Source organism: Panthera onca, chromosome E1 (genome assembly GCF_046562875.1).
Source record: "Panthera onca isolate mPanOnc1 chromosome E1, mPanOnc1 haplotype 2, whole genome shotgun sequence".
In the NCBI taxonomy this organism is placed as follows: domain Eukaryota; kingdom Metazoa; phylum Chordata; class Mammalia; order Carnivora; family Felidae; genus Panthera; species Panthera onca.
In genome coordinates this window covers 20,095,078-20,119,638 of record NC_138352.1, presented here as the reverse complement: position 1 = coordinate 20,119,638, position 24,561 = coordinate 20,095,078, and the positions used below count along the sequence as shown (strand labels likewise).

The 24,561-nt window shown below is 55.5% G+C and overlaps 1 protein-coding gene across 5 annotated transcripts in view; it reads right to left on the bottom strand.

The window, feature by feature from the left end:
• Positions 1-24,561, bottom strand: part of NTN1 (netrin 1) — a 191,477-nt gene that overhangs the window by 30,882 nt on the left and 136,034 nt on the right. For all 5 annotated transcript variants that reach the window (XM_060647290.3, XM_060647289.3, XM_060647287.3 and 2 more), the window contains exons 4-5: positions 23,295-23,444; positions 20,753-20,806 (exon numbers count right to left, since the gene is read on the bottom strand). In XM_060647290.3, coding sequence (XP_060503273.1) covers positions 20,753-20,806; positions 23,295-23,444 — 204 coding nt within the window. The remainder of the gene's footprint in view (positions 1-20,752; positions 20,807-23,294; positions 23,445-24,561) is intronic.

Here is a 24,561-nt window from a genome sequence, read left to right as displayed (position 1 = left end):
TGGGGTGCCCTGCACAGAATGAATGAAGACAGAGGCAGAGATGCGACTCACACAGTCTGACAGGCCGTGTGCAGCCAGATACAGATTGGGTTCTATTTTAAACGTCACGCAGAGCCACCAGGGGCTTCCGGCCCAGCCTCGGTGGCTGGGGGCTGCTGGGTACAGGGTCTCAAGTTGCACCGACGGAGGCTGGCCCTCACCCTCTCACTAGCAGGGACGGGATGGGCCCCCGCCCCGCCCTGCCCCGGGCTGCCCAGACAGCACTTCACAGCTGAGGCCACCGCAACGTGATCGCCACTCTGGACTGTCCTCACGAAGAGCCAGTTCCCAAGCCTTCTCATTCCGCCCCACAAGCCTCATCCCTCGTCAAGGACCACAGAGACACGTTCCGGTGAGGAAGTGTGGACACGGGTGTGTGCTCCACAGTGGGGTGAACTGGATCGTCCTCCTGCATGAAGCTGGGGGCCCGGGGCTCAGCGGGTTAGAGCCGAGGCTGGTGCTCCGGACCCTTCCCCGTGCTCCAAGGTAAGCCCTGCCCTGCCTTTCTGCCCCTTCCCCGGCTCCGGCCACCGGCGCCCAGGGCTTCCCAGATGGTCCCCTTGCTGCACCCGCATGGGTGGAGACATGTGCGCTGTGCCAAGCCCAGCCAGGACCCTGTTTTCCCGTACTTTCCCCTAGAGAGGCTCAACCATCAGACCCGGGTCTGACGGATCCAGAACAGCCTCCCCGGCACCCACCCTCCTTTCTTCCCAGATAGCAAACCCCGACGTTTGCAACTTCAGATACTCTCCTTCCGAGACCCCCCTGCAGCCCACCACGGGCCCGGCCCCACTTCTGGCCCCAGAGAGGAGCTCCAGGGGAAGCAGCTGCTTCTTGTAAAACGAGATCGCATGCCCAGCCCAGTGATCTGGGGCCCTTAACTGCTCCGAGCCTCAGTCTCCCCATCAGTGAAATAGGGGCACGGCAATGACAATAACCGTCCTGCCCACACGCGGGATTTAGGAGGAAGTGACAGTGGTGCAGCGTCAGAGACGGCTTCTCTGGGACAGGACCTTCGTGGCTGGGACCTCGGGGAGAAGAAGGCGCTGCGGAGGGGGCGTGGCCCTCGGAGCACCCCCTAAGCGGGTCCCCAGCTGAACGACAGTGAACGATGAGCAGGGGGAAAGGTGGGGCCGGACCGGTAGGGTGACTGGACCTGGGCTTCAGCACAGACTATAAAACTGACCCCCACCGAGCAGCAGGTGGCACGGTGGGGTCTGGGCACCCGAGCGCGTCTGCCCCCACCATCTTTCTGGACCCAGAGCGGGCAGCCAGCGTTCCGAGCGCCTATCTCACGGTCCAGAACAGCCTGTCTGCCACGTCTCCTGGCGGTGCACCGGACCTCGGTCCCAGCACCGGGCACAGTGCTGGCTGAACCCACCGGCCGTGGCACCGTAACACCAGCCGAATGCAGTTGCCCCTGTGAGATGCTGCTGGGACACACAAACCCGCAGATACAGGGTCCCCAAGCAAGAGACACAGTCAGCCCCCTTTGCAATGATCCCCGTGACACCCTGAGAAAGGCTGGGGCGTCCCTTAAACCGGCTAAGCTCTGCGACAGCAGCACAAGCTGGGCTGGAGAGGGCTTGAGGGGCACCCGAAATCAGGGTGCCCTACTGCCCGTATTGAGACGCGCCGCTGGGATCTGAACAGCAGCCCCCTCGAGCTCCGCACCCGGGGGCTCCTCTGCGGGTCCTGGCCTGTTCCCTTTGGAGTGTCTGTCTCTACCCGAACCCCGGGGTTCAATCCACTGGGAACGGTCCACCCCAGAATCTGATGGACTGAGGGGCACTTAGCAGGTGGCTGTCGAGGAACCCAGAGGACTGGCTCCATGACTTTCAAGCTGTGTGTCTTTGGGTGTGTCACTGCATGTCTCTGAACCTCGGGTTGCTCGTGTATTAAATGCACGGAACCCTCTAAAGATCTAACGACATGCTAAGCTCTAAAACACGTAAGCTACCCTTATTTTTTTACTACGGTTCAAGGACCAGGACAAGAAAACGAATCTCGGTGTATTGTGGGCGCACCCAATGAAAAGAATTTCTTTTTCTTTCTTTTTTTCTTTTCTTAAATTGCTCGCTCGAATATGTACTGACTGACCTATGGTTGCTCCAAAAAGCAAACCCATCTCTGGGGGATCTGGTTTCTTCCCAGTACTTGTCACAGAGGGCTAGAAGCTACACACGATTCAATTCGGTGTGTTGATTTTCTGCCCTGCCTCCCGGAGGACGAGGGGCCGCTGCCTTGTTCGCCGCCCTCTCCCCGGGGCCTGGGACACATGTAAGCCCTCGATAAATATTTGCTGAGTGAGGTGAATAAAAGGGGGGCTCAGCTGACACCACGGCTCCGTGCAATTTCGGCACTCCCCTGTCCGAGGGCGGGAGGCACCAGGCCCTACAAGGGACCCCGCCCCAAAACGCAAGTCTGTGTAAAAACGCAGGCCCGAAGCGGGCTGCTGGAGGGAGGCTGGAGAAAGACAATTTGGGGAAAATGCCGCGAAACACAAAAGCTGAGCCTGGACGAGTGGAGGCTCCAGGCCTGGGAGTAGACTGGAGCTGATAAATCTCCCCTCTCCGGGGAGGGTGGAAGGACGCTGGTGTTTTGTTTAGACTTTAGGCACACGGGTCCTGGGGCACCTGGCGGGACTCAGTCCGTTAAGCGTCCGACTTCTGCTCAGGTCGTGATCTCTCTCGCAGTTCGTGAGTTCGAGCCCAGCATGGGGCTCTGTGCTGACAGCTCGGAGCCTGGAGCCTGCTTCGGATTCTGTGTCTCCCCCTCTCTCTGCCCCTCCCCCACTTGCTCGCGCCCTCTCTCTCTCTCAAAAATAAATAAACTAAAAAAAAAAAAAAAAAAAAAAACACAGATCCTAAAGCTGCTGCTTTAATACGAAAATATAATTGCAGATTTGAAGTCCTGGGCCTGGGATGCTGAGGGCAGCCCTCGCAGGAGGAGGCCAGGAAGGTTCCGGGCCGGACCGACCCCACGGGAACGAGCATTCCCCTCCCGCACCGCCCGCCCAGAAGCCTGTCCTGCTTCGGTCAGCCTGACGCAAGAGGCAGGCGCACTGGACTCCCGGAAGAGGGGACCCGCAAGCGGGCTCTCCCTCCCTGGGCTGAGGAAAGAGGTGGCCAGCCCCCAGCCCCTCCCTGCAAGGCGGCCCGGTTTGGGGGCGGGGTGGCCGGGCTGGGGGAGGGTCAGGGGCTGCACTGGCCCACGTGAGGCAAGAGAGCAGCCCCTCTTCTCCCCTCGGAACAAGAGGGTGCCATGAGTCCCCAGCGCGCTCTTTCTTCTTGCTGAACAAGATGGATTGGAAAACAAATTGGCTCAAATAAAGCATGTAATTAGATTAAAGCCTCTTGCCCAGAGCCCTCGGGGCTGCAAAAAGCGCTCCTGACTGGAGGCAGGAGAGCTCGGCACGCCGAACCAGCTCCTGGACGTCCAGAATTTTCTCTTGACCCCTGGCCGCCCACCCCCAGTCCTCCCCAGCTGGCGTGAACCACGCCAAGGGGATTAATTCGACGGCAAAGATGGCCCCAGACCCTGCTCTGCCACCAGCCCCACGGGCCTTGGGGTCAGCCGGCTCCCCGCCTGCGGATCCTGCCTGGGCCTCAGACGGCTGCTGAGTGCGGTCCACGGGGCGCACACAGCTGGGGCCCAGCCCACGTCCAGCCGGAACACCTGGGATGGTGCTAAGTCTCCACTTGGGCAGCCCTCCCTCATCCCCGTCCGAGCCACGTAACGGCCTCTACGGGCATTTCGCCTCTGCTAACACCAGCTGCCTCTCACCCCACGTCGGAAGAACCTCTGTCCCCAAAGCCAAGGACAACCCGATGACCACTGAGCTATGCCCCTTCCCCTGCCCCCACCCCGAGCCAGGGGCTCCAGGGCCCATCCTCTCAGCTTCCGGTTCTCGGGCAGAACCACACCCTTTCCACCGGCGCGCCCCTGCCCCTCGTCCCAGCAGCCAAGGCCTTCGAACATGCAGCTGTGGTCCCAGAGGCTGCCAGGGAGAGGAAGGGGCAGGCGGGCCACATTCAAGAGCTGCCCCACGGAGGGAGGAGGCTCCTGCTCCTCTTGCCACAGCTGTTTCGGGAGTAGTTCCTTCCCCCAACGAGTTGGCAGATGAGCTCCCGGCTCTTACTGTAAACGGGAGTCCAGGCGGTGCAAAGGAGAAAAAGAGGAAAGCAGGCATGAAACTTGGGGCTCCTAGACGAAAGGCTTGATGATCAACAACCTGTCTCCGGAAAAAAAAAGACAACGAGGGCTGCTGGGGAAGACACAGGTGGAGCCCAAGGCTGGGTGGGGCAGGGAAGCCACCAGGCAGCAGGTGGACCAACAGTCTCCCCGGCTGAGCTCACGGCAGACATCACTAATCAACCTCAGAACTCAACCAAGGCGTTCCGGTCGCCCTGTGGGAAAGCCGACACATTCTCTCGCTTGCCACTGACTGGACGTAGGCCACAGGGGGGCCACCTGCTTGAAGGTCGGCCCATCCTGGCACCTCCCCGTGGCCATCCTGGAGCCTGAATCTGCCTCAGTGCTGATCCTGGGGCTGCACAGGACTTCTGTGAGCTGAGCCTCACCTGTTTCTGTCTCTCCCCCCGGTGGTCTCAGCTCCAGCCCGTACGTGCCCACCACCTGTGTAACCAACAAATCAGCCCGCAAGACCTTCGAAGAAAGCGCCCCCTCCCTTCCAAGCCTCCCTGGGTCCTTCAAGCTCCAAAAGCATGGCTTTCAGGTGCCCCACCACATTGGCCTCTCTTCTGAACCTGCCTGTTCCTCAGTTCTCCAAAGTGAGAACCAAGGGGGCTCTTCCTGTCTCCTCTTCCTGGGCGTCTGGGTTGGGTGTGGAAATGCTTCCTGGCTACAAAATCCCTCTCAAGTGGAGGCCACCGGTCTCTTTATCTCAGTTCTCTGGAATATAGGGGAGAACCAGGAAGGGACAGGTCTGGATGGCCCAACTGCCTTACAAAGGCAATCCCTTTGGGTCTTTGCTATACTTTAGAGCTTATTTATTTATTTTGAGAGAGAGAGAGAGCACACATGCACATGTGCGTGTGCACGTTTGGGGGGCACAGAGAGAGAGGGAGAGAGAGGATCCCAAGGAGGCATCAGCACGGAGCCCGATACAGGGCTTGAACTCACGAACCTCAAGATCATGACCTGAGCCCAAGTCGGATGCTTAACCCACTGAGCCACCCGGGGGCCCCCGCTCATAGTTTAATTATCCTTCCTTCACGGACTCTGATAATAAGTGTTGTTAGCACTGCTCCTTGAACACGGTATGGAAGGATGTATATATTTAAATGGTGGGGGACCCTCTAGAGATGGGCCCACTGGTGAGAAGAAGGAACAGGTGGCCAAGAGAAGGAGAAGAAGACGCACAAAAGTAGGAGACCTAGACAAGCAGATGTGGGATACCTAAGGGCCACTTTGAACAGAGGCAAACAGTCCCTACCACGGCCCAGAAGCTTCGGGATTGTGGCCGCATCACAGCACGACCCCTTCTTGCAACCCCTGCAACATCCTGAAAGGTGAAATCACGTTCAACGGGTAGTGCTCACCGAGCAGGAAAGTCGGCGATGCGTCTGGGAAAGATCTGCCTCCAAGATGATCAAACGCAAAAGAGTTGCATGGCATTAGCTGTCTGCAAACCGTATTTATGGGGGCCGCTCGCTCCCCAGCAGGGCAAGACCCGTGGCAAACACTGCCATCCGCCCTGTCGAGACCCAGCCCTGCTAACCTTCCCACGTGGAGAAGGAAGGTTGTGTGTCTGCTCTGGGGAAGAAAAGAAATCAAGAAAGACTCCAGGTAATCAGAGACACAGATGCTCCTCCTGCAGAAGGTTCTAGGAGTCTGCATGTTCCAGGGGGAGGCACAGCTACTCTCCCCTGAGCCACTGCAGGGCCTAGAGGTTGGACGTCACCAAGGGGCCAGTGGACAACTTGGACTTATCCCCCCCCTGCCCTTGCCATCTGGACACGTCTAGGCTTGCACAAGACAGTCAAGTTTTTTTTATATCAGTCTTTCATGTCGTAACCACCTCTTCAGGCTCCAGGAACTCCCAGATTTCCAGCAGATGCTCCACATCTGTCCCCCAGTCCTGGAGGGCCTCCTGACTCCCACCCACCACCCACAGACCTAAGGGAACCAGAGGCCTGGCTGTGCATCCCACAGATCCGCCAATGGTTGCACCCGACGTGCCCGCTGGAGAGGCGGCCGGGACAATTCTGGTGCAGAGAGACCAGCCAGCCTTCACCCCTGGGTTTGGGGGGCATACGTGTGGCACATACCATTTAGCTCTGTTCCTGGCACCCACAAGCACCAGCTCCTGTTAGAAACCGGGCAACAGCTACCTGTGCCCCCGCCAAGGAGAATTCCTCAGAGCCCACTGATTTCATGCGCCTCTGCCCTGGGGAGAGCAGGCTTTACGGTAGGCCTGAGGTCCAAGCCACCCCCTTCAGCCCCCACCCCCACTATAACATGCTCACCTAAACCCTGAGCCACTGAACAAGTTCCAATATCTTGTCCGAATCAAAGATCAAAACTCTTGCACCAGACATGAGCTCTGGAAAGCCGCTCGAGAGTATAGACAGAGATGTCTTCTCACTGCAGAGAGCTGAGCTGCCTCGCCTAATGAGGGGGGCTGCCTGGCTGGGGCAGATGGCGGGGGTCCCGTCTCTACATGAGGGAGAGACACGGAGACCGAATCTGCATCAGAGCCAGAGGAATACGGCTCCCTAAGCTTTCTTCAAGGTATAAAGTCTGCCACATTAGATGGACTTTCCAGAGGTTTTGCTGGAGGACCCCAAATTTCTAGCCTTGCCCCTGATTCTCTTTATCTGCCATTAGGAAACAAAAGCCCGCCTGGAGGGATGACAGGCACCTTGGACTTGAGGCTTTGGACGAGGTAGAACAGACCCAGCAGGCTCTTGGCGAAGCCTGACATCGGGAGGCCCACGCAAGGCCACGCGGGATGCCTGGCTCTACCGTGACAGGCAACAGCCTGAATCAGATTCAGCGATCTATGCCTCTTTCTCACACAGTAAACCACGGTCCCCTGAACTCAGGCCCCGCGTTCCATCCTCCCCGTAACCCCAGCACAGGCCCTAATACAGGCCCTCGGTGAACGTGCCACGGATGGATGAATGAACAGACAAGCGCACCAACCCTCGGACTAGAATTCCCAAGGAATGTTGGGGATGGGGGGGGGGGACTCCAAAGAGATCCCCATTTTCAGCCTGCAGCCCAGATGAGGTCGAGGGAAGGATTTATAGAGCACGGGATCAGTATTTCATAAACCCTTCCAAATTGCAGGCAAGGCTGCACCTGTCTCCGTCAGTCTGCGGCTGCTAATCCGCTGTAACAGCTCTGTGCCCCCCATTCTGGCTCCCGCCTGGAGGGCAGAGTTATCCTGTGTATCCGCCTTTAATAAGCGGCCGCCTTTCGGGCGCTGCATTCACCGGAATCTGCTCCCACAGGGCCAGCCCCACGGGGTCTCCTTGTCGGCTCTCTGAATGAACAGGGGATTTTGTGTTCGGCAGGGAAAACAAAGCTGTCCCAATGGGGATCCAGTTGGCTGTCGATACACCCGTCCAGCCAGAGCCAATGGTGGACACGGCCTGGAGCGGCCGTCAACACTGAAGGGTGGTTCGGGGGGGAGCAGGGGAGGGGGAGGCTAAGCCGGGGCTCCCTGGGAAGGTCATGAATGAGGGATGCTTGTAGCCCCGTAGCATCCACCGGCTGCCTGGTTGGCCGTTTGGCCCAGCTGGTGAAGCCACTGCCAATGAGGCCATGCCGTGGAACCCAGCGTCGCCTCTGTGTACTTTCCCGGGTGCGTCTGCACCCCAAATCCGGGCAGCTGTCGGGCAGCACACAGGTCCCTTGTCCTTCCTACACAGAGAAAAGGCCCTCACGTTTTTAACTGTTTCTTTCCAGTGCCAATAACTGGATGGCTGCAGATGCCCCTGAGGCCAGGACAGTGAACAAAGGTCTGTGGCAAAAAGCGTCAGCCATTCCTGCTCCTCCTGGGCTTACGGACTACATTAACCGGCATCCCTTGCAGCAGGTGTGGTCAGGTGACTCAGTTCTGGCCAATGGGACACAGGTAGAAGGGACGCCCTTCTGAGCCTCCTTCCTGCTGCCCTAAGCTCTCTCTTGCCAAACCAGTGATGACCCCAAGGCCCTAGGGGAGGGCAGAACCTCCTGACCGAAGGAGCCTGGACCCCCGACTCACTGCTTGGAACGGAGCCGCCCCGCCAGGAACACCTGCGTTGGGTCACTGGGGCTTCTTGCTGAAGCACAAGGCCCACCCTAAGCAACACTGTCATTACTGAGTGACTGGCTGGGTACCAGAGTGGGGACACGGGGCCCCAGGGGATAACCACCAGGTCTTTATACAGTGTGGGGTGGCTGGAGTAGACAAGAGAGAAATCCACAGAGGGTCCCCAAGTCCCAGTAAAACGTGTGTCCCCCTCAAATAGCTTACCCAGTAGAGCAGATGTGATTGGTACCCTGCCCAGAGCCCCCTTACGGGGCCAGCACACCCACCTCTGGCCGCTGCAGGTGCTGAAGCCTAATGGCTCCCGCTCACACTTTCTCTGAAGGCTTGCCCTGGGCTGATGGGAACTCTACTGGAAATATCTGGAAAGTGGCACGCCCCCTCCCGGGGATGGGGGGAGGCAGTCCCCAGCCTATGGCTAGCTACACGGGCAGGTATAACCGTCCAGCCCTTTAACCTTTCTTCAAGCCGGACATTTGTGGTATGAGCCACAGTCCAGCGCTCTCTGTGGGAGCAGCTGGAGGGAAGAGGGCAGTGGCTGAAGCCTAACCCAGCTGGGCTGGAAGGAAATTTCCAAGCTGTTCTCATTTCCAAACCTGCTGCCCCAAAGTTCATGAGTGTCGAACCCGTCTCCAGCAGAAGGAATCTCTTCCGAGCCCCAATGTCAGATTTCTCCCGACGGCTCACTCCTCGGAAGGACGCTTGCTTGAGGCACCTCAGTAAATGAAACGTTGGCAAACCTGGATCCGCCCCTGGGGTCCTGCCGTCAACCTGCTGTGTGACCTGGGGCAAGTCACTGTCCCCCTCTGGGCCTCAGCCCCCCCCCACCTGTCAAATGTGGACGCCAGACCGGATATCGAGATCCAAACTTCCATGCCCGGGATGCCCTTCGGAGAAAATGCGGAGAAAAACGTAACAACCAACGCTCTGGGGAGAAAAAGCCTCGATCTGTCGCATGTGCTAACTGCCAAGGTGTTAGTATTCCCACCAGGGCCAATTCCCAACCACCAGCGTGGCGCCCTGAAGGAGGCGGGAAGAGGGGCGCCCCGGGATTCTCAGCTGGGAGGCGTCGGATAGATCACGTAGCTCATTTGGCTTCATTTCATTGAGAAGACTGAGCCCCAAACCATCAAGTGGCCCGGAAGACACTTTCATTGGGGGTGGCGGGGGGAAGGGTCACGAAATCCATGCTCTTAAGTAAATAACTGTGGATTTAAAGTTGTGGCTACAGACTACAACCTACTACAGCCTGCATGGTATCCCACCAAGATCCCCACAATGGGATCAAGACCCTTATGGGAAGAGACGCCAGAGAGCTCTCTCCTGGCCGGGTGCACCGGGTGAGGACACAGCGGCTCAGCAGTCTGCAAGCCAGGAAGAGGGTCCACACCAGAACCCGACCACGCCGGCGGCCTGATCTTGGGCTTCCAGCTTCCGGAAACAGTGAGAAAGGAAACTTCTGTTGTTCAGGCCGCACGGTCTCCGGTGTTCTCTTGTGGTGGTGCTGGCAGACTAATCCATCACTACGATTACGATTAGTTTCGGTCTGGAGTGGTTTTAAACCTGGCAAGGTATTTAAGAAATCGGAGGGACGGCTGTGGGGGCTGCCTAACGCCCACCTCTGGGGCGGGGAGGCTTACTTTGCTCCGGGTCACTGGTTGTGGAGGTTGTGAGGGGCCAAGCCCGACCGCGATCCTGACCAGAGAGGACGGACGGTGAGCTCAGGGGCTTGGCCAGGGAGCCCCGCACAGCCCAGCTACGGTGCGCACCGCCCCCCCCCCCACCAGCGCCCAGCCCCAGGCCTCGAGAGGAACCCCCCCAGGGAGGCTTAGGCCTCTGCCCCCACCCTGCCCCTGCCAACAAGGACCCTGTGATATCTGTGACACAGGGGCGGGCCCCCGGGATTCCGATCGCCTCTCTCTCTGACACCTGTCACTTGTCCCATTTCTCATCGGCCATCCCCTTGAGTCTCCAGTGGGAAGAGCTCCCGGGAAGGGCTAAATATTCCACCCCCGCTTGCTCCTCTGGCCTCCCAGGCTATCCCTTTATCATCTTCCACCTGCAGAGGCCAGCCATGGGGAGACAATGGGGTCCTGGGACCCGCTATGCAAATGGCTTCCTTTGTGCTTCCTGGGGCGACTGAGGCCCCAAGCAGGGGGTGGGGGGTGGCAGTGCTCTCTGGGCCCTGCTCACCCCCAGCCTGACCTCTGCCCCAGCCCTTTGTGCAGACCCCCAATGGGGGAGAGCAAAGGGGGAGGGGGAGGAGACCGGGAAAGAGAAGGAATAAGAAAGGTGGTGGAGAGGGGTGATGAAGAGAGACAGAAGTAAAGGCAGAGAAACACAGAGACGGACAAACAGAGAAGGAAGGAAAGAGGACAGCTTCACAAAGGCTGCCCAGAGCAGGGCCTCCTGGCCCAGAGGAGCCAAACAGTAAGCTGGACCCTCCAAAGTGGCCGTTTCTGTGGGTCACCAGTGGTCAAAGAAAATGGCAATACCATTCGTTCCAACAGATTCGGTGTGGGATGAGTTTGGTCCCCAGCCAGGGTGCAGAGAGCAGGTCCCACACACGGGCCCCATGTCCCTTGAGCTCAGCCTCTGGCCTCCTTTCCTGGGGTGTTCTGGGGGTTGTTTCGTCCCCCAGCGACATTTGACTATCACAACTGTCTGGAAGGTGGAGGCCAGGGCAGCCCCCCATCCACCCCAACTAAGAATTTTCCAGGCCCTCTGTCAGCCATGCTGGGATTGAGAAACCCTGCTTTACACCCTCCTCCTTGATGGACACCTTAGGTCACTGCACAATGTCTCCACACTCCCACCATGGAGACACATAGCAAGGATTTACGATGTTGTCCCATTCCCTTGTCCCCTCCACTGTGAAGGTGCCTCTCTTCAGGGACATCCCCCTGAAGGAAGCTCAGAGCTCTTGCCCCCTACCCCCACCCCAAGTGACAGGGTGGGCCTACACTCAGGCCGGACCCCTTGCACTGCGCTGACAGCACAGAACCTGCTTAGGATCTCTCTCTCTCTCCCCTCTCTCTGCCCCCCTGTATGCATACTCTCTCCCTTCCTCTCTCTCAAGACAGATAGATAGATGATAGATAGATAGATAGATAGATAGATAGATAGATAGATAGATGATAGATGATAGATAGATGATAGATAGATAGATAGATAGATAGATGATAGATAGATAGATAGATAGATAGATAGATAGATAGATGATAGATAGATAGATGATAGATAGATAGATGATAGATAGATAATAGATAATAGATAGATGATAGATAATAGATAGATGATAGATAGATGATAGATAATAGATAGATGATAGATGATAGGTAGATAGATAATAGATAGATGATAGATAGATAGATAATAGATGATAGATAGATAATAGATGATAGAGAGAGATAATAGATAATAGATATAGAGATAGATAATAGATAATAGATGATAGATTAGATAGATAATAGATGATAGATAGATAGATAGATAGATAGATAGATAGATAGATAGATGAAACTATTTCAGGAAAACATGTTGAAGCAAATGGGACAACACGTTCATTGTTAAGTCTAGGCAATAGGAATGTGGATGTCCCCCCTCTGTTCTCTCTGTGTCTCTGAGGTTTTCACAGAAGTTTAAAAACTGGGGGCGCCCGGGTGGCTCAGTCAGTTGAGCATCTGATTCTTGATTTCAGCTCAGGTCACGATCGCAGGGTCGTGGGATCGAGCTCTGTGCCAGGCTCTGCACGGAGTGTGGAGCCTGCTTGGGATTTTCTCTCTCTCTCTCTCTGCCCCTCCCCAGCTCACTCTCTCTCTCTGTCTCTCTCAAATAAAAAAAAAAAAACAAAAACCGTGTAGCAACTGGTTAAGCCACGTTAATTCCAAAATATAGTAATTTATAGTAAAACTGAGAATTCGAGATAAATTTTATTCTAGATTCGGCTAAATTTTCCATGGAAAACGGATTAGCAAACCTTTCCTGGGTGAACACAGAATTTCCTTGCTGAGGTGAGAAAACCCGCTTTTTAAAGGCTCCAATGCACCCATTTCTTTTTTTTTTTATTTTTCTATTTTTTTTAACGTTTATTTATTTTTGAGACAGACAGAGACAGACCACGAGTGAAGGAGGAGCAGAGAGAGAGGGAGACACAGAATCGGAAGCAGGTTCCAGGCTCTGAGCTGTCAGCACAGAGCCTGACATGGGGCTCAAACTCACAAACTGAGAGATCATGACCTGAGCTGAAGTCAGACGTTTAATCGACTGAGCCACCCAGGCGCCCCCAGAATCGATTTATCTTTAATCAGGCGTCTGGTCCAATTCTTCACCAGAGTTGACCCTCCCTGTGTAATGTGCTTTGGCAATATACTATATTTTTCCATTTCATATTTGAATATTCTCCTGCAACATAATTACACAGATATCCCATAATTGAGTAAGTAAAACTCTACTGAAAGACAGCTGGTTCTTCCCCTATTTTATTATAAACAACGCTGTAATAACAACCTTATAGCTAAATCTTGGCATGCATCACTATTTCCTTAGGCTAAATTCCTAGAAATGAAGGGATGGGGTCAAAGATACATTTTGATACACGATGCCAAATCATCCTTCACAAAAGTAGTACCGGGTTGCCCTTCCATAACCACAGTGGACGAATCTGTTTCTCCAACCCGTTCAACACAGGGAATTACTTTTTGTTTTGTAAATAGTTACCAATTTAATACCTTTTGAAATGCCATTCCTGTTAATGTTGTTTTTTTTTTAATTACTAGCTAAGTATAATATTTCAGATGCTTACTGCCATTTGCTCAAATGCTCTGAATTTCTAGTTCATTTTGTCAGCCCAATTTTGTATTAGAATCTCTCTCCCCACCCTTTCTTATTGAATTATAAGAACTCTTTATTTATTGAAGATATTAATCTTTGGTCCTCTATGTCACAAATATTTTTCTCAGCTCTTAGTTTGTCTTTCTGTTGCTTCTAGAGAGTTCTGATGTACCGAAGTTTTCATTTTTAGCCACTTAAAATCTTTCCTCTTATGATGTCTGACTTTTATATCATATTTAGAAAGCTTTCCTCACCCCCAAGATTACACTGACATGGATATGTTTTATTCGAGAACTTTTAAGGATTCATTAAAAATACAGAAATTATTAATCCTGGGATTTATGTTGGTTTATAGCATGAAGCAGAAATCTCATTTATTGTTATTTTTTTTAAAAAATAGGCAGTTTTCCCAGCACTGATTCCTTTCCTCACTGAGAAATAATCATAGCTTTACCACCTACTAAGTTCTTATGTTTACATTTGAGTCTATTTCTGGACTTTCTACTCAGCTTTTGTGATTTCTCTATCACACTAATTTAAATACCCTGGTTACAATATTGTAAAAATCTGGGAGGGCACATCACCCTTCCCTACTCTTCTTTTCAAAAAATTCTTGACTATTAGTACTCATTTATTTTTCTAGCCGAACTTAAGGACCATGTCCTATCCCATTAGGATTTTGACTAGAATCACGTTAAACTTATTTAGGGGACAAGTGACATTTTACAGTGTTCAGTCTCCCCCACCCAGAGCACAGTAAGACCTTCCTTTTTTTTTTTTTTTTTTTTTTTTTTTTCCCCTGGTCTTCCATAATGTCCCTTGGAAAAGTTTTACCCTCTTTAAAAATATACATTCTGAGGATGCCCGGGTGGCTCAGTCGGTTAAGCACCCAAGTCTTGATCTTGGCTAGGCTCGGGTCACGATCTCACGGTTCACAGGTCCGAGCCTATGAACACACCAGGCTCTGTGCTGACAGCGTAGAGCCTGCTTGGGATATTCTGTCTCTTTCTCTCTCCCTCTCTCTCTGCCTCTCCCCGACTCCTGCATGTGTGTGAGTGCGTGCTCACTCTGTCTCTCAAAGTAAATAAGCAAACATTAAAAATTTTTTAATGAGTTAATCAATGAGCAACACTACAGGCCAGACATCCCCTTAACATTTCACTCACTGGGACACTGTTTGTAAGTAGTTCCTGTTGATATAGAAGAAAAGTTCCTGCCCTCTGAATGTTAACTTTGCAGTGGCCTCCCTGCCCTCCTCCTACCAGTGGTAGAGGGTTTTCTTTTCGATTTTGGAAAAGGCATGTTTTTATAATGCAAATTTCATCCTGGGCGCACGCGCGTGTGTGTGTGTGTGTGTGTGTGTGTGTGTGTGTGTGTGTGTGAAACGCACCTGCTCCCCTATCCAAACTGTTCTATCATCTAAGCTGACCCATCTGCCCTGTCTCACTCGGGGCTGCCTTGTGACCACAGGGACCGAGTCGTGCGTGGTCCTCCACACCCACAACCAGTGGCTTCAGCCACGCCAGCCCCACATGCCAACCGGCCACACGCTTCCTAGAGCCGCTGTAACTGGCACCTGCAAAGGACAGAAGCTTTTCACTGCCTGCCCCTCCACCTCCACCTCCGTCCTCCGACCTCGCTGCTGCACGGGTTTGTCTCCTCTCTTGGAAGGATGCTACCACGCCGTCAGGAATTACCAGAAAATTACCCGAAACTGACCAACCAGCATAACTACCGGAGGCAGAATGACACAGAGGTCAACGCCACTCGCAGACTCGGAGGCCGGGGGACCTTGGCTGGAATGTGGCTGCAGCTGCACTGCTTCCTGGGACTTCTTAACCTCTCTATGACTCAGTGTCTCCTGCTTAAAATGGGGGCTCATCGCAATACCTACCTCATCCGGGTGGAAGGGCTGGTTAATGGTTAATGACTGAGAAGAGTGCCCGGCACCGAGTAAGCATTACATAAATGCCGTCTCCTTCCCCTGCTTCATGCAGCCAAAATCTGCTCCTGGTTACCTGGTCCAACCTCTTCTGGGGATGATGTTTATCTGATGGCAAATTCACCTACACAGCTGATTCCGGACAGCCTAACATCCTGTTCCATGCCAGCTTGGAAAAAACCAGGGCCTCAGTCAATTTGCAGACCCTCTTCTTCCAGGTGACATGGGCTGCCCATGTGGTCCCCGGTCTCAGCTCCTTCCAGGAGTCCTCCCCTCCACCCCCATTGGATCCACGGGTCCCTTTCCCCTGTACCAGGAATACTCAGGGCCCGGGGAACACATCCCTCCCTGGTGGCTCCAAAGGGAGAAAGACGATGCAGGCAACGTGGCCAGACTTTTTCTATATAACACGAGGGGATATGGTCGCTGCCACACATCTGGAAAGCGACAGATGGACGTCTGCCATCAACCCCGTGTTGGCTGAGCCACGCCAGCTGGGAGATAAAGTGTGGAGGTGCCAGAAGGCACCCCTTGACCTTCAAATTCTCCCAGTGAGCAAGGGGACTGGAGGGCAAGCATGTCCCCCATTGCTGTTCAGGCCCCAGAGCCCTGTCCCCATGGCTCCTGCTCTCCACTCAGCCCGCCCCAAACCAACTAGGTTCACTTCACTCTTGACTGTGACCTTTAAACATTTGACTTCTTTTTTTTTAATTGTGGTAAAATACACATAACATAAAATTTTACCACATCACCCGTTTTTAAATTGGGGCAATTCAGTGGCATCGAGCACATCCACGATATTACCCGTCACCACCATCTAGTTCCAGAACCTTCCCGTCACCCCAAAAGGAAAACCTGTACCCGTCAAACGTCACTCCCTGTTCCTCCCCACTCTCAGTCCCTGGCAACCACTAATCTGCTTTCGGTGCGTGGATTTGCTCATTCTGGGCATTTCACGTAAGTGGGATCATACACCATGTGGCCGTGTGTCTCCTGCATCTTCCACTCCGCACACCGTCTTCACGGTATCCCGTTCCTTTTTCTGACAGAACGCTAGTCCAGGCCTGGGTAAGCCGCGCTGCGTTGAGCCACTTTTGCGACGATGGGCATCTGGGCTGTCTCCACCTTTCGGTTATCGTGAAGCCAAGCGCTTGGCCCTTAACTGACTTCCAGTTTTCGGCTCCCTGCTAGGTTTAGGGTCCAACAGCAGCTGCTGGGAAGGCTGTGCGACGAGGGCACCCAGCAGTCCCCGGCCTGTCTCGGGCAACACCACCCGTTCCCTCCCAAGGTCTTCTCAAGAGCCCCACCCCCAGCAAGCTGACCCCGTACACCTGTCCTCATGCCAACAGCCCACACGGTAATCCTGCCTTCCCCATGAGCCATCGGGAGACCCTGCATTGTCCCTGCCGTCCTACTGGGTTTTCACTGAGCATATGACAAGCCCACCGCTGAACCAGAGCCGTCACCCGGATTCATCTCATGCAACCCCCACGGCGACCCTACGAGGCAGGGCTATTATCACAGCAGGGCCCCCTTATCCGCGGTTTTGGTCACCCACGGTCCGGAAGCAGGCGATCCCCCTTCTGATGTGTCATCGGGTCAGCAGTGTCACGTCACCCTTATGCCCACCTCCTTCGTCCCATCCCGGGGGCATTTTATCACCTCCCAGCCTCACAAGACAAAGGCTGAGCGCAGGACGGTAAGATTATTTTGAGAGAGAGACCGACCACATTCGCGTGTCTTGCGTTACACATACCGCCGTAGCTGTTCTGTTTTATTGTGAGTTACGTTGTTCGTCTCTTACTGTGCCTGGTTGATTACTCAAACTCTAACACAGGTATGCACGTAGGGGGCAGAGCAGAGTACGTATAGGGTTCCGTACTGTCTGTGGGTGCAAGCATCCACTGGGGGTCTTGAAACGTGTCCTGTGTGGATAAGGTTGGGGTTGGGGCGGGACGGGAGGCGGGACTACTGTCTCAGGAAACCAGATCAGGCACAACTCAGGGGTCTCAGGCTCCTGATTCGGTCAGTGCTCCGTCGGCCCCCCATCCCGCCCCCCAACACCTGGCCAATACCCGCATTCAAGTGTTACCAGGTGGTTTTTTCCACGCTCACCCAAGCTATTCCTTCACTTGGAAAACAAAAACCCCAAAAGGAGAAAGACCCAGGCTCATCCAGATGGCAGGTCTATATAAACCCAATTTCCTTCCATGAAAAAAAAAAAAAAAATAGAAGTATCAAGAGGCGACCAGATGAGACACATCTAAGGTCACCCCCCGCCCAACACCCACACCTGGGGGTGGAGTCCTTCCTCCGGCCACTGGGCTCCGTGGACGGGATGTCTCTGCAGGGCTGGTTGCCCGGATCTGGGGCCTCGGGAGCAGGAGGCAGGGTGCAGGCCCCCAAAAGGGTGAGCCACAGAGCAAAAGTGGCAAACGTGAAGACCAGGCCTTCCCCAGCCGTCGTCAACTCTTCACCCCAGTACCTCTGCCCACACCAAGCTCTGCAAGGGGCTGGGGAAGAAGCCCGTCACCAGAGGCACGGAGACAGCCAGCAGGCATGACCCGAAGGTCATTGCCACCGGGAGAGGCAGGGCAGGGAGGGCCCCAGTGGCCCCAGCTCGCCTTCATTCTTCAGGGGGAGGCAGACAGGAGAAGTCTGAGTGCCTTCGGAGGCCTCACAGCCAGTGGAGACTCAACCCCAGATCTCCCAGCTCCAAACCACAAACCAAACAAACAGATCAACAACCACCCCGGAGGCGGAGGTGATGGAGGGCGAGGGGAGGCAGGCGGTCCCTTTTTAGCCCCGGGATGGAGGTGTCTAGGACCGTAAGTAGGCAGGTTTGGGGTGGGCAGTCTGTATCCCCTTCCTATCCGGTTCCCCGCTGGGCCCCGGGTCCCCGGACCTCCCACGGGCAAGGCATCCCTCACCTCCCGGCCCGGGAGAGGGTCCCAGCCTGCTCCGTGAGCAGGTGGTCAGTGTTCCCTGAGGGAGCTGGCCCTTCAATGGGAACGGGTTCAGGGCGAGGTTATGTCCATCAGCTTCTAGGACAAATTCTCCGTTTATTAATTCTCCTCCATTACGCAGGCAAAAGTAAACACGCTTTTCTCAGGCAGCCTGGCACAGAGGCCTTCCCTATTCAAACACTGCAAGAGTCTTGGACGTATGAGCTCCCAGGCCTGCTTCCCAGGGGGCCCCCTGGCCTCCTGCCCGCGACATCCCAGCCTGCCGAGACAGGCGAGCGGAGCTTTGTGCGGTGGCCGGCTCCAGGGTCCGGCGCTCAGGGCCTGGGAATGGCCTCGGGTCTGCAGGAAGCACGGGAGATCCCGGTCGCCCGGGGCACAACAAGGTCAGAAAGGGTCTGGCCAAAGCTGCGGGCGGGTGTCACACCTGCCCACTTAACCCCTCCACGAGGAAAGCGCTTTGCAAAGGCGTTGAATGCCTGCTTCCATTTAAATCATGCTTTTAAAGGTGCGGGGAGAAGAAAGGAAATACACAATAAGGAAATGAAAAGAACTGATAAATGCAGGCTTTGCAAAGGCGGATGCTGCAGCTGTTTCTAAGTACTTGCTCAGGAATCTTTTACCTGCGGAGCAGAGATGATTGCATGTTTTTTTTTTTAAGTTTATTTATTTCTTTTTGAGAGAGAGAGAGAGAGAGAGAGAGAGAATCCCAAGCAGGCTCCGCACTGTCAGTGCAGAGCCCGATACGGGGCTTAAACTCACAAACCACAAGATCATGATCGGAGCCGAAGTCAGATGCTTAACCAACTGAGCCACCCAGGCGCCCCGATGGTCGCATGTTTTATACCAGCTTCTTGCGGCCTGGGCAGGAATCTCACAATTTGTTTTTTCCTTCTATTTCCGCCCCCTCCCCCCCCCCCCATTTCTGATTGGGAAGGAAAAAAAAAAGCCTGAAACCACACTGCATGAGGCATAAAGTCAAGCTGCAAGCACCAGAAAAGGGGAGGCGAGACAGAGAGAGAAAGAGAGAAAGAGAGAGAGAGAGGGAGGTCACCACCCACCTTGCCCTTGGATGAGCCGTGTCCAAAGCCCCCAGGAGCTTGCCCAGGTGACTTCTCCTATGACCGACGTCACATGGTGGAAGCAAGAATCAAGACTCGGTTAAATGTAAGCATCTTTTGGCTGCAAAACTGCTCTCCCCCAGAGCTAGACTAATTAGGAGGTGCCTTTACATTATGTTTTTACTTATTTTTTTACGTTTTCTTTATTTTTGGGAGAGCGCCAGCGGGGGAGGAGCAGAGAGAAGGGGACAGAGCATGCGAAGCGGGCTCTGTGCTCGCAATCTGACAGTGGCGAGCCCGATGCGGGGCTCGAACCCACGAACCCTGAGATCATGACCTGAGCCGAAGTCGGACGCTCAACCGACTGAACCCCCCCCCCGGCGCCCCGCATTATGTTTTTACAGAAAGAGCCTCATCCCACCTCCCAGGTCGTGCTACCTCTCCCCAGTGCTTTCCCATTACTGTTTCTCCTGGAAGTGTCCCCTGCAGCTCAACCAAAGGGGACTGAAGACTATCCGGCAACTCAAGACTGAGATCTTTTTGGTTTTCCGTGGAGTGTGGCCACAGGCACTTTCTAGAATGTTCCTCTCTCCTTTCCGATTTGAGGACTGTTGACCAGGGTGGCTGGTCCCCACCTGGCACCCCCTCCAGCCAGGCTATGAGCCCAAAGCCGGGGCTGTGTAACCCCTTCCTGGACCGGGGACTGGTGACTCCTGGGGACCCTTTCTCGTGGCAATATTTCTAATTTTTTTAACGTTTATTTATTTTGGAGAGACAGACAGAGCGCTGGGGGCGGGGAGGGGGGGGGAGGGGGCAGAGAGAGAGGGAAACACGGAATCTGAAGCAGGCTCCAGGCTCTGAGCTGTCAGCACAGAGCCCAACGTGGGGCTCAAACCCATGAACCGGGAGATCATGACCTGAGCCGAAGTCAGACCCTTAACTGACAGAGCCACCCAGGCGCCCCTCAACAGCAACATTTCTAAATGCAAACACAAAATACCCAGAACACCAAAGGAGACTGATCGTACTGAAATACGCTTACCCAAATATCTTACAAAAACCCAGCTTCACGGTACAGTAACGGAATAGACGGGCTTCTTTAGTAATGATTACAAGTCACGATCTGGCAGAGGGTTCTGTCACTTCCGTCATGTCGAGGCAACAAACGAGCACAGACGGTATTTGCGTGACATCTGCACCGCCTCTCACGTGGTGTGAAAGGAGCTGTGATTTCCGTGGGCTGCCCACTCTGCCGCGGCTTGGGGCCGCGCTCCCCGGTGGAGAGAATGCCCGATTCCGGGCGGAGGGGAGGGACACTGAGGGTGTGACCTTCTTCCGGTCCGGGTTCCCGGTCCCCCTGAGTTCTGTGCTCAAGGTGCCTTTTCCAGCCCCACCCCCACCTCCTTCCTTCTTCTCTGCAGCCCCAGCTGGGCGAGAAGCTGGTTCACAGGCACCAGGAAGCCCCCCTCCCTTTAATCTTGGGGGGAGCATCACGGGAAAATGCCCTGTGTTTCCATCCTCCTCGATCCAGCCCAGGGGTACCCCTCACACCCAGCGGCGCCCCGATGGTGATTCTGAGGCCTGTGGCAGCCCCCTCCCCTCCCCTCCCCACGGCGAAGCAGGACACGCCTACCTTCCGGTTCCTCCACGCTGCTGGCTGCGGTGGTCGGGGGTGCCACGGGGATCTCTGTGGGGTTCGGGATGGGAGGAAGAGAAAACCAGGTGAGAAGATGTTACTTTTGGCCTTAGAAAAAGACGAGCACAGCACAGACTCCTCCCTGGGCCCTCCTCCCTTCCCCACTCCAGAAGAGGAGGGCCAGGGAGGAGGAGGAAGCTGGTACGGGTGCCCGGAATGTGGTCTTGTTCTCCTTCGGGGAGGCACGTGAAGGGACGAGGCGGGGGGATCTGTGCCCCTGGCCCGGGCTCCCGCAGGCTCACACCTCACAAACTAAGCCATTTTCTCCGTGGCCAGAACAGACCGGCCACGGAAGATCCAAGGGCCTCAGAGACGCATGCGCTTTCCGGGGGTCGCTCCCTTTGTACCTCGAATGGCAATTCTTTCATACTAGCTCCCGACTCCGCCCTGTGCCCAGGAAAGGGGAGGAGGTTCAGCCAGTCTCCAGGGGGGAAACCACAGACCAACGGTCCCTGAGGGGAGGGACTGGCCTCCCCTGGTGAACAGAAGGGTCACAAAGGTCTCCACGAATCCCCCAGACTCTGGCCACCATCTGACTGCTGGGGGCAAGACCTCCCTCAACCTCAAGACTCTGGATCAATTGGGGCCTGAGGCTTGGTGGGTTGAGATGGAACACTCAGGCCTGGGGGCCTGCCCGAGAGTCACCTTCAGAAGGAACGGGCAGGGGACCCAGCTCTCAATTCGGAGTCAGATCCTGCTCTCGGGGGACTTTTCTCTTGGCCCTCAGGAGCTACGCGGTCCCAGCAGAGTTTCCGGAGGGAACATCGATGGCCCACGTACACCCAGCAATGGGGCTCCCCAACCCCAGTTCCTGGGCCAATACTGGGCCATATGCAGAGGGCCCGGCTCCCAGACCTGCGACAAGTCAGGCACCAGCCCCCAGGGAACACTGTCTGGGCGTCTGTAGCCAGCGGGTGGCCGCGGGAACACCCGGGAATCCCGTGGGAATGCCTGGGCCCAGCATCGGCCCGCCCTTTGTGAAGGGAAGGGAGAGAAGGCGCAGAGTGGGTCGGAAAGCGAGGGTTCCGCTTCCCGAGGTTTCTGTCTCCTTCTGTCCCCAGACTGTGGACCATCAGCTCCATTTCAAAGGCTTTGAAGTGATGTTTCCAGCCATTTCTGAGCTCAACCCGCAGCCCCACCTCCCCGTGGCAGCCCTGGGTTCCCCCCAGCGTTCTACAAAGGTTCACTTTGCAGCTTTTTGGACAGATGGAGGAGAAGGGTTGTGGCCAATTCTAAGACTCTGACAGCTACGTGTAGTCGTGAAAACCATTTCTCCCCTGGATGGATACTGAGCTCAATTTCCCAAAGGCCGGGGTCCGGGTTATCAGCTGTTACCGGACCCCTGGGAACATCCCGGGTCAATGGACTCTCCTGTAAAGAGCCAGCCAGTAGATACATTCGGGGCTCCGCAGGTCGTCTGGTCTCCACTGCAGCTACTCAGTTATCCTACAGCTCAAAGCAGCCGCAGACAAGCAGATAAACCAGTGGGCGTGGCCGTGTCCCCATAAAACTTGATGGACACTTCACTTTTCATTGCCTATCATTCCACACGTCATAAAACATTAGTCTTCTGACTTTGCCTTCAAGCGTTAAAAAATTATCAAAAGAAAACATTGAGCCACACTAAAACAGGTGACGGGTCAAATCCCCAGGGCCAGAGTGGGCTCACCCCTGCTCTGGAGAAACAGACCTCATCCCTCGGGTCGGCCTGCTTAGCCGGGACCCGATATTTTTCTGCTCTCCCTTCTGGGTTGAGTTGGCCTTGCACAAGGAGTCGAGAAGGCCAAGGCCGGGGGCCGGCTCCCAGCCAGGCTGGACGTCCAGCCAAGGCTAAGTCTCCATCATGACAGATGGTTGCATCCTACCAGTTGCAGAACAGTAAGCCCCTTCTGAGCCGGGACCGCCGCTGAGTGACCCCTGCCGTCTTGCTCATCCCTTCCCCTGGTTTCAGCGACTGAGGAGTTAACAGCTGGGCCGAGGGGCCCCCAAGACACTAAGGGGTGCTGTCATCCATCATGACCCCGGGGCGGGGGGGTCACGCATGGGAACCTGTAGTGTCAGTCCCTTGTGAACCTGCCAGGGCAGGGGGGGAAACTGGAACCCCGCAGCAGCCACAGCGGCGACTCCCGGGACAAAGCCACCCCAGGTCCAACGCCAAGGCAGAATACAGGAACAGGCCCTGGGTGGAGGAAAGGGGCTCGCTTTCCTCTGGGGGCAGGAGACGCAGTCACTCTCAGGACGGAAAACACCAGACTGGCTCTGCTGAGCTCCCAGCTGCTTCTGCAAGAACCCCACGGGTATGGCGGGGAGGTGGGGGGGGGGGCTCACATGGGGTCCCACCAAGTACAGCGCATCGAACACAGAGACCCCACGTCCATCAGCGCTCAACCCGCTGGACGTCAGCAGTCGGGGTTGAGGAAGGGTTTCCCTCCCACACAGCCGGGGGCGGGGGCAGGGGGGCGGGGAGGCTCACACATACTTATGCAGGGGGCGATGGGGGAGCGGCTCTGCTGGTAGCCTTTGGCACAACGGTTGCAGGTGATGCCGGTCACGCCGTCCTTGCAGGGACACTGGCCGGTGGTCTGGTTGCAGGTCTTGCCAGCAGCACCCACGGGGTGGCAATCACAGGCTGTGGAGGACACAGGACAGGAGGGTCAGAGGGCAGGCAGTGGCCAGCCCCTCCCTTGGGGTTCCCCTTTGAATCTCATCCCGGACGAAGAGCGGGCCAAACCCACACACACACACACACACACACACACACACACACACACACACACATTCCAGAGGCTCTGAGAACTGGCCACCTGCCTACCTGGAAATGGGGAATGAAAATCAAAATGGACCATCTTTTTTTTTTTAAATGTTTTATTCATTTTTTGAGACAGAGAGCGTGAGCAGGTGAGGGGCAGAGAGAGGAGGAGACACAGAATCCGAAGCAGGCTCCAGGCTCTGAGCTGTCAGCACAGAGCCCGACACGGGGCTCCTGGACCATGAGGTCATGACCTGAGCTGAAGTCGGACGCTCAACCGATTGAGCCGCCCAGGCGCCCCTCAAAATGGACCACCTTGAAAGGCTGTTTCAGCAGCAGGGAAGCAAAGCAGGGGAACCCCTCCAGAGCCCCGAGAGGAAGGCTGGCCCGAGCTCAAGGATGTTTTGGCAAAGGCCAAGCCCACAGGCTGATCACAGGTGGGAGAGTTCAGAATCTCAGCGGGTGAGTCTGTGCCCCTCACTCCTCCGCCCCCAGCCAGCTCCTGGCCCCCAGGTGTCCTTCCCTACCCTCCAGGTGGGAGGAATGGAGTTGGGGGCCCGACACGGCCGTGGGGCTGGCCAGGTCTGAGATGGGTCTCTCCAGGCTGCTGTGCCTGCCTTGATTGGCAGCCAGGTGGCCCGAGACCCAGGCTTCTGGATGGCACAAGCCATAAGCTGTCGCACCAGGAAGGGACACAGGGGTCACCTAAACACCCTGATTGGATGTGTCAAGACTAGAGAGGGGAAGAAACGTCCCGGGGCCTCGCAGAAAGGGAGCGGCCTTGCTGGGAGGTGGAGGCCCCACTGGGCAGGTCAGACAGCAGAGACAGTGGGGGGGGGGGGGGCCACCTGAGTCCCTGGCTGAATGTGATGGGTTAGGAGGTGGGGGGGGGGGGGGAGAGAAGGGGAGCTGTCTGCAGGAAGCTGGTGTTTCTGCCCCAAGTGGGGAAAAAAATCCAAGAAAATAAGGGCGAGCAGAGGGTCCAGCCAGGGTCCAG